This window comes from Xenopus laevis, chromosome 9_10L, assembly GCF_017654675.1.
Source record: "Xenopus laevis strain J_2021 chromosome 9_10L, Xenopus_laevis_v10.1, whole genome shotgun sequence".
Lineage (NCBI taxonomy): Eukaryota > Metazoa > Chordata > Amphibia > Anura > Pipidae > Xenopus > Xenopus laevis.
The window spans coordinates 5,862,631-5,878,844 of NC_054387.1; the positions used below are offsets into that span (position 1 = coordinate 5,862,631).

Consider the following 16,214-nt stretch of genomic DNA (forward strand, 5'->3'; position numbering starts at 1 on the left):
ACTTGGTGGCCTGAAATATCCTGGACAATTTTGCCCCAACGCCCACTCATTCCTCTTCATTTTAAAAGGTTGCAGAAGTCACTATACAATGAAAATAGGACACGATGATTTATCTTTTTTTATAAAAGTTTATGAGTTAGTTAAAATGTTCAAAATAAAAAATATTAGTTTCAACGTTTTTCTAGAACATCTTAGTAGGGCTTTGGCAGTTTTTAAACTCCTCTTTTCAGGACTGAAGTTGTAGGCACCAGCATTTGCAGTAGTAGCAGCAACACTTGATGAAAAGAGAATGATGAAAAATAATACTGGTGCAGACTAGAAAAACAGAAGCCAAGGACCTTGGCAGCCAAAAGGGTGTCTGCAATACGTTTTTGAGGGGTTTTGCGGCGCTTGGTGGTTCTTTGCTCACAGTCAACTTGATAGATGAAATATTTGCTTTCCCGTAAGCCAGCAAGTGTAACAGTCCCTTTAATCCGTGAATTGTGCAAATTTAATTGTGTAGATTGTCCATGGTCAATGAAAAGGTTCATTGTATTGTGCTTGTTCCTATCAGGTATTCGCTGTGGTCCAATCTCTCGTCATCTTTGTCCAGGCTACTGCACTTCGTCTGGTTTTGATCCTGGACATGTAAAACGCACTTTTCCACCAAGTAGAAACATACTTCGAAGTGGGCACTTGTGTGTTGAAAAAAAACCAAAGCGTTTCTTCAAATACGCTGACAGATTGTTTGCGCATTCACCAACTTTTCCCAGCATGCTGGTTTTGTTCTCCGCACAGGCGACTCGCCAACTCCTGAAAAATCATCTTCCGCCTGAATGGCCCGATTGGCAATCAGTGGCTTGAATCTTTTCAGGGCGGCTCTGACCACCATGAAACGTCGTCAGCTTTGATTTGGAAACGTGGATTTCATGTAGGGGGCTCCTGGCAGCTGCACAGGCCCAATTTCCTTTGCTCTCCTCTAACTCCACATCGATCCGCATTTGGACATTGTCCAAAACTGGTGTATGGTTGAAATCCGTGTAATTAATATCTGGAAGGGGTTGCTCATCCTTGTCACTGATATCACTCGGCCATCAGTGGATCGCTGGATATCAAAGTTCATAAGCCATAAAGAACTCGCCTGTCCTTTGAGCCACAGATATAAATGCCAGAGTCATCAGGATGGGCGCCGACCATCGTGAGGTCTAAGTCGTGACACAAACCTAGCATACATCGTTTGGTCTTTATCTCTTGCACTATCACTATCACTTTATCTTTGACGCTATCCTTAAACAACTGTGATGTGCTTGCTGTTAAGATGCTTTTGTAGTCCGATAATCAACTGATGTGGTGCCATCAGGCCCTTACAAATCGGCAAGGAGTTCCAACATTATATCCTGCAAGAATTGCAATCTGCTCAAACATTAAGGTGGCAGGAAAATCCATCTTGGGTAAATCCATCTTTGCATCGCTTTAAGCAATCATTGGAATGTTATCGCGTATCAGAATAATGATAATAAAAAGTGTAATCATTTTCTTCACTTGGTGTAATTTCTGAAACAAAACAAACAAAATACAGCAATTAGTCTAATGAAACTGGAATGACAAGAACAACCTACAATAGAGCATTGTCCTCCAACTCTCTGAAACCGCCAGTAAATACAGTTAAATAGCAGTTTTGGATTTCCCAGTAAATGTCGCAGCTATAAGATATACTTCTGCTTCCAAAACTTGCCTTCTTATTAAATATTACACATATCATATATTCAAGACATTTTGGTTGACGCCTAGTGTCAAATTTAATAGATACAATTAACTTCTATCACTTAACCTTGTTAGAAAGGTCTAAACAAGTGTGTTGTCAGATAAAACAACTGAGCTTTGGCTTGCTAGCCTGCTAAATATATAGTGTAGGGACCATTATGACATCACAATGGAACATTGCATATGACATCTGACGCTGCAACAACTCACAATGACATTGCAAGACCTCAATACAGGAATGGAGAACACCACAATAATTTCAAGCCTTGAAATTCAAAACCATCAAAAATGTTTTTTTCCCAACAATTTTTCCTTTAATATGCAATTGCATGAATTATATCACTCTTGTTATTAGAGTCCAGAAATTGTAAAATTGCTCAGGCAGTAACAATACAGACCTTGAATAATAGAATCTGAATATGTTACATCCACGCTAAATGCATATTATTATAACAACAACAATAATATAACAATACTACTACTACTACTAATAAATATAATAATACACCAAATAATCTAATAATAAAAAATAACAATCATTTAGAATACTTTGGAATATATATAATCGAATTTCCCATAACATATGACTTGCCTTGGGTTATTATAAGGGTTCTGAAATAAGAGTGTTGTCAGATCACAACTGCCAGCTCATCTGTCCCAATGACAGCCCTTATAAAAAGTGCAGGGACCATTATGAATCACAGTGCATGAATGAACAAACAGAATGGGAAGCGTAACCACATTCAGCTTAGTGTCCTGAACACTGAGTGATAATCAAACTATACACGAACAAGCGTTATATCTTTTAACTTTTTTTTCAGCCCCGCCATAAACAAACTATGTGCTATAATTAATATAGCTTGAGTGAGTGAATTAAATTTTATAACGTAAACTTACCTGTTTATCAAGTAGGTGTTTACAGGGTCTAAACCAAGAGTGTTTGTCAGATTCACAACTGAGCTCACCTGTACATGACAGCCTTATACTATAGCATAGGGACATTCTGACATCACAAATGACACTGCAAACGACATCATAATGACATTGCAATGAACATCACAGATGACATTGCATGACATCATAGAAGTTGGATAACAAACAATCATTTCTATCTAAAATTCAAAACATTAAAAAAACCACAGAATCCAAAATACTTTTTCCTTATTAAATGCAATTGGTGTAAGATTAAATAACTTCATTATTAGAGTCTGAAAATTGTAAAATTCCTCAGGCAGTAACAAAACGACTGAATAATATGTCTGTTGATATTACAGTCTACCTAAGCAATAATATTAAATAAAACAATAAATATATAACAATACTAACTACTGAATAAATTACAACCAAAAATCCTAATAATAATAATATAAATAAACAAATTAATAAAATATTATAATACTGTTGAATACTATATATAAGATGAATTTCCATAACATAAACTTGCCTGGTTATTATAAGGGTCTGCAAACAAGAAGTGTTGTTCAGATCAACAACTGAGCTCACAGCTGTCATGTACAATTGATATTGAGGATTCTTAACTTGGTGTAACAGGAGGAGTGGAGAAAGACCAGCAAAGAAAAACCGAATAAAAGAAGTAGCTTTTGGGTGTACTTGGGATGAAATTCCAAGCTTAGGCCCCATGTGAATGTTGGCTCTTATGAACTAATCCTCATTATAACAACCTTGTTTCCCACAACCCTTTGCCAATTAAGAACAAATACCGCCAATCATAAACAGCAGTAAAGAAAATGACTATTCTTCAACTTGGTGGCCTGGACATATCCTGGACATTTTGCCCAACCACCACCTCATTCCTCTCACTTTTATAAAGGTTTTGGCAGAAAGTCACTATACATGAAATAGGAACACGAGATTTATTTTTTTTATAAAAGTTTATTGAGTTAGTTGAAATGTTAAAATAGAAGAAATATTAGTTTTCACGTTTTCTAGAAACATCTTAGTAAGGCTTGGCAGTTTTAAACTTCCCTTTTCAGGACTGAATTTTAGGACCAGCATTTTGCAGTAGTAGCAAGCAGACACTTGATGAAGAAAGATGATGAAAAATAATACTGTGCAGAACTAGAACAGAAGCCAAGGACTTGGCAGCAAAAAGGGTGTCTGCAATCGGTGAGTTTGCGGCGCTTGGTGGTTCTTATGGCTCACAAGTCACCTTGATAGATGATATTTTGCTTTCCGTTAAGCCAGCAAGTGTACAGTCGCTTTATCCGTGATTGTGCAACGATTTAATGTGTAGTATTGTTCCCATGGTATAGAAAAGGTTCATGTATTGCTTGTTCCTATCAGGTAATTCGCTGTGGGTACAATCTTCTCGTACATTCTTTGTCCCAGGCTACTGCATCGTCTGGTTTTTGATCCTGGACATGTAAAGCGTCACTTTTCCACCCAAAGTGAAACATACTTCTGAGTGGCAACTTGATGTGGTTTGGAAAGACACAAAGCGTTCTTCACATAACGCTGACAGATTGTTTGCGGCATTCAACACTTTTCCCAGCATAGCCTGGTTTGTTCTGGCAGCAGGCGACTTCGCACTCCTGGAAAAATATCTCCGCTGGTCCGATGGCAATCAGTGGCTTGACTCTTCAGGGACGGCGTCTGAAACTCCACATGAACGTCGTCGCTTTGAATTGGAAACGTGGATTCATGTAGGGGCCTCCTGGCAGTAAGCATCAGGCCGCAATTTCCTTTGCTCTCTCTCTAACTCGCACATCCGATCGCATTTGGACCATTGGTCCCAATAACTGGTGTATGGGCTTGAAATCCGTCTGTATTAATATCTTGGAAGGGGTTTGCTCATCCTATGTTCACTGAATATCAACTCGGGCCATCAGTGGGGATACGCCTGGATATCAAGTCATAACCATCATAGAAACTGCGCCTGTCTTTGCGCCACAGATATAAATGCCAGAGTCATCAGGATGGGCGCCGACAATCCGTGAGTCCTAATAGTCGATGACATCAAACTTGCATACAAATCGTTTTGGTCCTTATCTCTTGCATACCACTAATCACTTTATTTTGAACGCTATCCTTAAACAATGTGATGTGCTTGCTGTTAAGATCCTTTTGTAGTACATTATCACTGATTGTTGGTGGCCATCAGGCTTACACGGCAAGGAAGTTCAACAATTCATAAATCCTGCAAAAAATGCAATCTGCTCAAACATTAAGGTGGCAGGACAGTCCATCTTGGGGTTAAATCAATCTTTTGCATGCTTTCTCAAGCAATCATTTTGGAATGTTTCCGTTCAGAATAATGATATAAAAAGTGTATTCATTTTCTTCTGGTGTAATTTCTGAAACACAAACAAAATACAGGCAATTAGTCTATGAACTGGGATGACAAGCAAACCTACATAGAGCATTCTCCAACTGCCTCTTGAACCCACCAGTAAATACAGTTTAAATACAGTTTGATTTTCCCAGTAATGTCCAGCTATACAGATCTAATCTGCTTCATAACTTGCCTTCTTATTAAACTATTACAGACATCTCTATATATTCCAAAGACTTTTGTTGACCCATAGTGGTCCATTTAATAGATACAATTAACTTCTATAACTTAACCTTGCTAGAAAGGTCTAACAAGTGTGTTGTCAGAAAAACAACTGGCTTGCTTGCTAGCCTGCTAAATATATAGGTACGGACCATTATGACATCACAGATGACAATTGCCAATGACATCAAAAGATGGAGAAAAACAATAAATTTCAAGCTTGAAATTCAAACCATCAAAATGTTTTTTTTCCCAAACACTTTTTCCTTTAAATGCAGTTTGCATAAATTAAATCAACTCTCGTTATTAGAAGTAATGAGAATTGTAGAATTCAAAGGCAGTACCAATACATGACCTGAATAATATGTCGATTCTGATATGTAAATCCACCTATGCATAATATTAATAACAACAAAATAAAATATAACAATACTCTAACTACCTACTACACTAATAATAATAATAATAATACACAAATCATCCTAATAATAAAACAATAACAATCATTTAGAATACTTTGAATTATATAATGGAATTTCCATACATAAACTTGCCTGTTTATTAACTAAGGGTCTGAATAAGAGTGTTGTCAGATCAACAACTGAGCTCACCTGTCATAGTGACAGTCTTATATAAAGTGGGCAGGACTATTTGACATCACAGTGCATGATGAACAAAAAGAATGGGAGCTAACCACATTCAGCTTAGTGTCTGAACACGAGTGAATAATCAAACTATCACGCACAAAGCGTATAATTCTTTAACTTCAGCCACCCTCAACAACTCGTGCCTGTAATAATAATAGCTTGAAGTTAGGATAGAATTAATTTTTATATGTAGACTTACTGGTTATAAGTAGGTGTTTTAGAAGGGTCCTGACAAGAGTGTTGTCCAGATCAACAATGAAGCTCAACCTGTCCATGCCAGCCCTTATAATAGTAAGCACAGGACCATTTAATGACATCACAAGCTATTGCAAACGACATCACAATGACACTGCAAACGACATCATAATGACATTGCAATGACATCACAATGACATTGCAATGACATCATAAAGTTGGATAACAAACAATAATTTCTAGCTTAAAATTCAAAACCATTAAAAAAAGAATCCCAAATACTTTTTCCTTTTAAATGCAATTGTGTAAATTAATAACTCTCATTATTAGAGTCTGAAAATTGTAAAATTCTCAGGCAGTAACAAAACCGACTGAATAATATGTCTATTTGATATTTACAGCTACCTAATCCATAATATTAATAACAACAATAATATAACAATACTACTACTAATAATACAACCAATAATCCTAAATAATAAAAACAATTATAATAATTTATAATACTTTGAATATATATAATGAATTTTCATAACATAAACTTGCCTGGTTATTATAAGGTCTGAACAAGAGTGTTGTCAGATCACAACTGAGCTCACCTGTCATGTACATATTGATATTGAGGATTCTAACTTGGTGTAACAGGGAGAGTGAGAAAGACCCAGCAAAGAAAAACCGAATAAAGAAGTAGCTTGGGTTGTACTGGATGAAATTCCAAGATTAGCCCCATGTGATGTTGGCTCCTTATGGACTAATCCTCATTATAAACTTGTTCCACAACCCTTGCAATTAAGAACAAATACGCCAATCAATAACAGCAGTAAAGAAAATGACTATTCTTCACCTTGGTGGCCTGAAATATCCTGGACATTTTGCCCAACCCCACCTCATTCCTCTTCATTTTAAAAGGTTGCAGAAGTCACTATACAATGAAAATAGGACACGATGATTTATTTTTTTATAAAAAAGTTTATTGAGTTAGTTAAATGTTAAAAATAAAAAATATTAGTTTCACGTTTTTCTAGAACATCTTAGTAGGCTTGGCAGTTTTTAAACTTCATTTTCAGGACTGAATTTAGGACAGCATTTGCAGTAGTAGCAGCAACACTTGATGAAAAAGATGATGAAAATAATACTGGTGGCAGACTAGAAAACAGAAGCCAAGGACCTTGGCAGCAAAAAGGGTGTCTGCATCGGTGAGTTTGCGGCGCTTGGGTGGTTCTTTGCTCACAGTCAACTTGATAGATGATATTTGCTTTCCGTTAAGCCAGCAAGTGTACAGTCCTTTATCCGTGAATTGTGCAAATTTAATGTGTAGATTGTTCCCATGGTCAATGAAAAGGTTCATGTATTTGCTTGTTCCTATCAGGTATTCGCTGTGGTACAATCTCTCGTCATCTTTGTCCCAGGCTACTGCATCGTCTGGTTTGATCCTGGACATGTAAACGTCACTTTTCCACCCAAAGTAGAAACATACTTCTGAGTGGGCAACTTGTGTGTTGGAAGAAAACCAAAGCGTTTCTTCAAATACGCTGACAGATTGTTTGCGGCATTCACAACTTTTCCCAGCATGCCTGGTTTGTTCTCGGCACAGGCGACTTCGCAACTCCTGAAAAATATCTCCGCTGGCCGATTGGCAATCAGTGGCTTGAATCTTTCAGGGACGGCGTCTGAACCACATGAAACGTCGTCGCCTTTGATTTGGAAACGTGGATTCATGTACGGGCTCCTGGCAGTGCACAGGCCCAATTTCCTTTGCTCTCCTCTAACTCCACATCGATCGCATTTGGACCATTGTCCAAAACTGGTGTAGGCTTGAAATCCGTCTGTATTAATATCTGGAAGGGTTGCTCATCCTTGTCACTGAATATCACTCGGGCATCAGTGGATCGCTGGATATCAAGTTCATAACCATAATAGAACTCGCCTGTCTTTGAGCCACAGATATAAATGCCAGAGTCATCAGGATGGGCGCCGACAATCGTGAGGTCTAAGTCGATGACATCAAACCTTGCATACAAATCGTTTTGGTCCTTATCTCTTGCACTATCCACTATCACTTTATCTTTGACGCTATCCTTAAACAATGTGATGTGCTTGCTGTTAAGATGCCTTTTGTAGTACCATATCACTGATGTGGTGCCATCAGGCTTACATCGGCAAGGAAGTTCAACATTCATATCCTGCAGAAATGCAATCTGCTCAAACATTAAGGTGGCAGGACAGTCCATCTTGGGTAAATCAATCTTTGCATCGCTTTCTAAAGCAATCATTTGGAATGTTATCCGTATCAGAATAATGATAATAAAAAGTGTATTCATTTTCTTCTTGGTGTAATTTCTGAAACACAAACAAAATACAGCAATTAGTCTAATGAACTAGGAATGACAAGAAAACCTACAATAGAGCATTTTCCTCCAACTGCCTCTGAACCCCCAGTAATACAGTTAAATACAGTTTGATTTCCCGGTAATGTCCAGCTATAAGATATAATCTGCTTCCATAACTTGCCTTCTTATTAAATATTACACATATCTATATATTCAAAGACATTTTGTTGACCCCATAGTGTCAATTTAATAGATACAATTAACTTCTATAACTTACCTTGTTAGAAAGGTCTAAACAAGTGTGTTGTCAGAAAACAACTGAGCTTTGGCTTGCTAGCCTGCTAAATATATAGTGTAGGGACCATTATGACATCACAATGACATTGCAATGACATCATGACGCTGCAACAACATCACAATGACATTGCAATGACATCATAAAGGATGGAGAACAAACAATAATTTCAAGCTTGAAATTCAAAACCATCAAAAATGTTTTTTCCCAAACAATTTTTCCTTTTAAATGCAATTGCATGAATTATAACTCTTGTTATTAGAGTCAGAAAATTGTAAATTCTCAGGCAGTAACAATACAGACTGAATAATAGATCTGATATGTACATCCACCTAATGCATATTATTAATAACAACAATAATAATATAACAATACTACTACTACTAATAATAATAATAATAATACAACCAATAATCCTAATAATAAAACAAATAACAATCATTTAGAATACTTTGAATATATATAATGAATTTCCATAACATAGACTTGCCTGGTTATTATAAGGGTCTGAATAAGAGTGTTGTCAGATCACAACTGAGCTCATCTGTCACATGACAGCCTTATATAAAGTGCAGGGACCATTATGACATCACAGTGCATGATGAACAAACAGAATGGGAGCTAACCACATTCAGCTTAGTGTCTGAACACTGAGTGAATAATCAAACTATACACGACAAGCGTTATATCTTTAACTTCAGCCCACCCATAAACAACTCATGTGCTATAATAATAATAGCTTGAGTGGATAGAATTAATTTTTATAACGTAAACTTACCTGGTTATAAGTAGGTGTTTAGAAGGGTCTGAACAAGAGTGTTGTCAGATCACAACTGAGCTCACCTGTCACATGACAGCCTTATATATAGCACAGGGACCATTATGACATCACAATGACACTGCAAACGACATCATAATGACATTGCAATGACATCACAATGACATTGCAATGACATCATAAAGTTGGATAACAAACAATAATTTCTAGCTTAAAATTCAAAACCATTAAAAAAAAGAATCCCAAATACTTTTTCCTTTTAAATGCAATTGTGTAAATTAATAACTCTCATTATTAGAGTCTGAAAATTGTAAAATTCTCAGGCAGTAACAAAACCGACTGAATAATATGTCTATTTGATATTTACAGCTACCTAATCCATAATATTAATAACAACAATAATATAACAATACTACTACTAATAATACAACCAAAAATCCTAATAATAATAATTATAATAAAACAAATTATAATAATTTATAATACTTTGAATATATATATAATGAATTTCCATAACATAAACTTGCCTGGTTATTATAAGGGTCTGAACAAGAGTGTTGTCAGATCACAACTGAGCTCACCTGTCATGTACATATTGATATTGAGGATTCTAACTTGGTGTAACAGGAGGAGTGAGAAAGACCCAGCAAAGAAAAACCGAATAAAGAAGTAGCTTGGGTTGTACTGGATGAAATTCCAAGATTAGCCCCATGTGATGTTGGCTCCTTATGGACTAATCCTCATTATAAACTTGTTTCCACAACCCTTGCAATTAAGAACAAATACCCCAATCAATAAACAGCAGTAAAGAAAATGACTATTCTTCAACTTGGTGGCCTGAAATATCCTGGACATTTTGCCCAACCCCACCTCATTCCTCTTCATTTTAAAAGGTTGCAGAAGTCACTATACAATGAAAATAGGACACGATGATTTATTTTTTTTATAAAAAGTTTATTGAGTTAGTTAAAATGTTAAAAATAAAAAATATTAGTTTCACGTTTTTCTAGGAACATCTTAGTAGGCTTGGCAGTTTTTAAACTTCATTTTCAGGACTGAATTTAGGACAGCATTTGCAGTAGTAGCAGCAACACTTGATGAAAAAGATGATGAAAAATAATACTGTGCAGACTAGAAAACAGAAGCCAAGGACCTTGGCAGCAAAAAGGGTGTCTGCATCGGTGAGTTTGCGGCGCTTGGGTGGTTCTTTGCTCACAGTCAACTTGATAGATGATATTTGCTTTCCGTTAAGCCAGCAAGTGTACAGTCCTTTATCCGTGAATTGTGCAAATTTAATGTGTAGATTGTTCCCATGGTCAATGAAAAGGTTCATGTATTTGCTTGTTCCTATCAGGTATTCGCTGTGGTACAATCTCTCGTCATCTTTGTCCCAGGCTACTGCATCGTCTGGTTTTGATCCTGGACATGTAAACGTCACTTTTCCACCCAAAGTAGAAACATACTTCTGAGTGGGCAACTTGTGTGTTGGAAGAAAACCAAAGCGTTTCTTCAAATACGCTGACAGATTGTTTGCGGCATTCACAACTTTTCCCAGCATGCCTGGTTTGTTCTCGGCACAGGCGACTTCGCAACTCCTGAAAAATATCTCCGCTGGCCGATTGGCAATCAGTGGCTTGAATCTTTCAGGGACGGCGTCTGAACCACATGAAACGTCGTCGCCTTTGATTTGGAAACGTGGATTCATGTACGGGCTCCTGGCAGTGCACAGGCCCAATTTCCTTTGCTCTCCTCTAACTCCACATCGATCGCATTTGGACCATTGTCCAAAACTGGTGTAGGCTTGAAATCCGTCTGTATTAATATCTGGAAGGGGTTGCTCATCCTTGTCACTGAATATCACTCGGGCATCAGTGGATCGCTGGATATCAAGTTCATAACCATAATAGAACTCGCCTGTCTTTGAGCCACAGATATAAATGCCAGAGTCATCAGGATGGGCGCCGACAATCGTGAGGTCTAAGTCGATGACATCAAACCTTGCATACAAATCGTTTTGGTCCTTATCTCTTGCACTATCCACTATCACTTTATCTTTGACGCTATCCTTAAACAATGTGATGTGCTTGCTGTTAAGATGCCTTTTGTAGTACCATATCACTGATGTGGTGCCATCAGGCTTACATCGGCAAGGAAGTTCAACATTCATATCCTGCAGAAATGCAATCTGCTCAAACATTAAGGTGGCAGGACAGTCCATCTTGGGTAAATCAATCTTTGCATCGCTTTCTAAAGCAATCATTTGGAATGTTATCCGTATCAGAATAATGATAATAAAAAGTGTATTCATTTTCTTCTTGGTGTAATTTCTGAAACACAAACAAAATACAGCAATTAGTCTAATGAACTGGGAATGACAAGAAAACCTACAATAGAGCATTTCCTCCAACTGCCTCTGAACCCCCAGTAATACAGTTAAATACAGTTTGATTTCCCAGTAATGTCCAGCTATAAGATATAATCTGCTTCCATAACTTGCCTTCTTATTAAATATTACACATATCTATATATTCAAAGACATTTTGTTGACCCATAGTGTCAATTTAATAGATACAATTAACTTCTATAACTTACCTTGTTAGAAAGGTCTAAACAAGTGTGTTGTCAGAAAACAACTGAGCTTTGGCTTGCTAGCCTGCTAAATATATAGTGTAGGGACCATTATGACATCACAATGACATTGCAATGACATCATGACGCTGCAACAACATCACAATGACATTGCAATGACATCATAAAGGATGGAGAACAAACAATAATTTCAAGCTTGAAATTCAAAACCATCAAAAATGTTTTTTTCCCAAACAATTTTTCCTTTTAAATGCAATTGCATGAATTATAACTCTTGTTATTAGAGTCAGAAAATTGTAAAATTCTCAGGCAGTAACAATACAGACTGAATAATAGATCTGATATGTACATCCACCTAATGCATATTATTAATAACAACAATAATAATATAACAATACTACTACTACTAATAATAATAATAATAATACAACCAATAATCCTAATAATAAAACAAATAACAATCATTTAGAATACTTTGAATATATATAATGAATTTCCATAACATAGACTTGCCTGGTTATTATAAGGGTCTGAATAAGAGTGTTGTCAGATCACAACTGAGCTCATCTGTCACATGACAGCCTTATATAAAGTGCAGGGACCATTATGACATCACAGTGCATGATGAACAAACAGAATGGGAGCTAACCACATTCAGCTTAGTGTCTGAACACTGAGTGAATAATCAAACTATACACGACAAGCGTTATATCTTTAACTTCAGCCCACCCATAAACAACTCATGTGCTATAATAATAATAGCTTGAGTGGATAGAATTAATTTTTATAACGTAAACTTACCTGGTTATAAGTAGGTGTTTAGAAGGGTCTGAACAAGAGTGTTGTCAGATCACAACTGAGCTCACCTGTCACATGACAGCCTTATATATAGCACAGGGACCATTATGACATCACAATGACACTGCAAACGACATCATAATGACATTGCAATGACATCACAATGACATTGCAATGACATCATAAAGTTGGATAACAAACAATAATTTCTATCTTAAAATTCAAAACCATTAAAAAAAAGAATCCCAAATACTTTTTCCTTTTAAATGCAATTGTGTAAATTAATAACTCTCATTATTAGAGTCTGAAAATTGTAAAATTCTCAGGCAGTAACAAAACCGACTGAATAATATGTCTGTTTGATATTTACAGCTACCTAATCCATAATATTAATAACAACAATAATATAACAATACTACTACTAATAATACAACCAAAAATCCTAATAATAATAATTATAATAAAACAAATTATAATAATTTATAATACTTTGAATATATATATAATGAATTTCCATAACATAAACTTGCCTGGTTATTATAAGGGTCTGAACAAGAGTGTTGTCAGATCACAACTGAGCTCACCTGTCATGTACATATTGATATTGAGGATTCTAACTTGGTGTAACAGGAGGAGTGAGAAAGACCCAGCAAAGAAAAACCGAATAAAGAAGTAGCTTGGGTTGTACTGGATGAAATTCCAAGATTAGCCCCATGTGATGTTGGCTCCTTATGGACTAATCCTCATTATAAACTTGTTTCCACAACCCTTGCAATTAAGAACAAATACCCCAATCAATAAACAGCAGTAAAGAAAATGACTATTCTTCAACTTGGTGGCCTGAAATATCCTGGACATTTTGCCCAACCCCACCTCATTCCTCTTCATTTTAAAAGGTTGCAGAAGTCACTATACAATGAAAATAGGACACGATGATTTATTTTTTTTATAAAAAGTTTATTGAGTTAGTTAAAATGTTAAAAATAAAAAATATTAGTTTCACGTTTTTCTAGGAACATCTTAGTAGGCTTGGCAGTTTTTAAACTTCATTTTCAGGACTGAATTTAGGACAGCATTTGCAGTAGTAGCAGCAACACTTGATGAAAAAGATGATGAAAAATAATACTGTGCAGACTAGAAAACAGAAGCCAAGGACCTTGGCAGCAAAAAGGGTGTCTGCATCGGTGAGTTTGCGGCGCTTGGGTGGTTCTTTGCTCACAGTCAACTTGATAGATGATATTTGCTTTCCGTTAAGCCAGCAAGTGTACAGTCCTTTATCCGTGAATTGTGCAAATTTAATGTGTAGATTGTTCCCATGGTCAATGAAAAGGTTCATGTATTTGCTTGTTCCTATCAGGTATTCGCTGTGGTACAATCTCTCGTCATCTTTGTCCCAGGCTACTGCATCGTCTGGTTTTGATCCTGGACATGTAAACGTCACTTTTCCACCCAAAGTAGAAACATACTTCTGAGTGGGCAACTTGTGTGTTGGAAGAAAACCAAAGCGTTTCTTCAAATACGCTGACAGATTGTTTGCGGCATTCACAACTTTTCCCAGCATGCCTGGTTTGTTCTCGGCACAGGCGACTTCGCAACTCCTGAAAAATATCTCCGCTGGCCGATTGGCAATCAGTGGCTTGAATCTTTCAGGGACGGCGTCTGAACCACATGAAACGTCGTCGCCTTTGATTTGGAAACGTGGATTCATGTACGGGCTCCTGGCAGTGCACAGGCCCAATTTCCTTTGCTCTCCTCTAACTCCACATCGATCGCATTTGGACCATTGTCCAAAACTGGTGTAGGCTTGAAATCCGTCTGTATTAATATCTGGAAGGGGTTGCTCATCCTTGTCACTGAATATCACTCGGGCATCAGTGGATCGCTGGATATCAAGTTCATAACCATAATAGAACTCGCCTGTCTTTGAGCCACAGATATAAATGCCAGAGTCATCAGGATGGGCGCCGACAATCGTGAGGTCTAAGTCGATGACATCAAACCTTGCATACAAATCGTTTTGGTCCTTATCTCTTGCACTATCCACTATCACTTTATCTTTGACGCTATCCTTAAACAATGTGATGTGCTTGCTGTTAAGATGCCTTTTGTAGTACCATATCACTGATGTGGTGCCATCAGGCTTACATCGGCAAGGAAGTTCAACATTCATATCCTGCAGAAATGCAATCTGCTCAAACATTAAGGTGGCAGGACAGTCCATCTTGGGTAAATCAATCTTTGCATCGCTTTCTAAAGCAATCATTTGGAATGTTATCCGTATCAGAATAATGATAATAAAAAGTGTATTCATTTTCTTCTTGGTGTAATTTCTGAAACACAAACAAAATACAGCAATTAGTCTAATGAACTGGGAATGACAAGAAAACCTACAATAGAGCATTTCCTCCAACTGCCTCTGAACCCCCAGTAATACAGTTAAATACAGTTTGATTTCCCGGTAATGTCCAGCTATAAGATATAATCTGCTTCCATAACTTGCCTTCTTATTAAATATTACACATATCTATATATTCAAAGACATTTTGTTGACCCATAGTGTCAATTTAATAGATACAATTAACTTCTATAACTTACCTTGTTAGAAAGGTCTAAACAAGTGTGTTGTCAGAAAACAACTGAGCTTTGGCTTGCTAGCCTGCTAAATATATAGTGTAGGGACCATTATGACATCACAATGACATTGCAATGACATCATGACGCTGCAACAACATCACAATGACATTGCAATGACATCATAAAGGATGGAGAACAAACAATAATTTCAAGCTTGAAATTCAAAACCATCAAAAATGTTTTTTTCCCAAACAATTTTTCCTTTTAAATGCAATTGCATGAATTATAACTCTTGTTATTAGAGTCAGAAAATTGTAAAATTCTCAGGCAGTAACAATACAGACTGAATAATAGATCTGATATGTACATCCACCTAATGCATATTATTAATAACAACAATAATAATATAACAATACTACTACTACTAATAATAATAATAATAATACAACCAATAATCCTAATAATAAAACAAATAACAATCATTTAGAATACTTTGAATATATATAATGAATTTCCATAACATAGACTTGCCTGGTTATTATAAGGGTCTGAATAAGAGTGTTGTCAGATCACAACTGAGCTCATCTGTCACATGACAGCCTTATATAAAGTGCAGGGACCATTATGACATCACAGTGCATGATGAACAAACAGAATGGGAGCTAACCACATTCAGCTTAGTGTCTGAACACTGAGTGAATAATCAAACTATACACGACAAGCGTTATATCTTTAACTTCAGCCCACCCAT

The 16,214-nt window shown here is 36.5% G+C and overlaps 2 protein-coding genes and 2 pseudogenes across 2 annotated transcripts; all 4 read right to left on the reverse strand.

Moving 5' to 3' along the window:
- Positions 1 to 226: 226 nt before the first annotated feature.
- Positions 227 to 1,336, reverse strand: LOC121398339 (annotated as a pseudogene).
- Positions 1,337 to 7,134: 5,798 nt separating this feature from the next.
- On the reverse strand, positions 7,135 to 8,505 carry LOC121398123 (annotated as a pseudogene).
- Positions 8,506 to 9,984: 1,479 nt separating this feature from the next.
- LOC121398268 (Ig-like V-type domain-containing protein FAM187A) lies at positions 9,985 to 11,921 on the reverse strand. Its single transcript, XM_041577239.1, has one exon. The coding sequence runs from the start codon at positions 11,898 to 11,900 to the stop codon at positions 10,539 to 10,541; it is 1,362 nt and encodes a 453-aa protein (XP_041433173.1). The 5' UTR covers positions 11,901 to 11,921; the 3' UTR covers positions 9,985 to 10,538.
- A 1,453-nt stretch (positions 11,922 to 13,374) lies between these two features.
- On the reverse strand, positions 13,375 to 15,717 carry LOC121398262 (Ig-like V-type domain-containing protein FAM187A). The gene has a single exon (XM_041577206.1). It carries the CDS (start codon positions 15,288 to 15,290, stop codon positions 13,929 to 13,931), a length of 1,362 nt encoding a protein of 453 aa, XP_041433140.1. The 5' UTR covers positions 15,291 to 15,717; the 3' UTR covers positions 13,375 to 13,928.
- Between the last annotated feature and the right edge of the window lie 497 nt (positions 15,718 to 16,214).

Coding starts and splice junctions, on each gene's coding strand:
- LOC121398268 (XM_041577239.1), bottom strand. CDS start 11,900: ATGCTCTATTGTAGGTTTTCTTGTCATTCCCAGTTCATTAGACTAATT.
- LOC121398262 (XM_041577206.1), bottom strand. CDS start 15,290: ATGCTCTATTGTAGGTTTTCTTGTCATTCCCAGTTCATTAGACTAATT.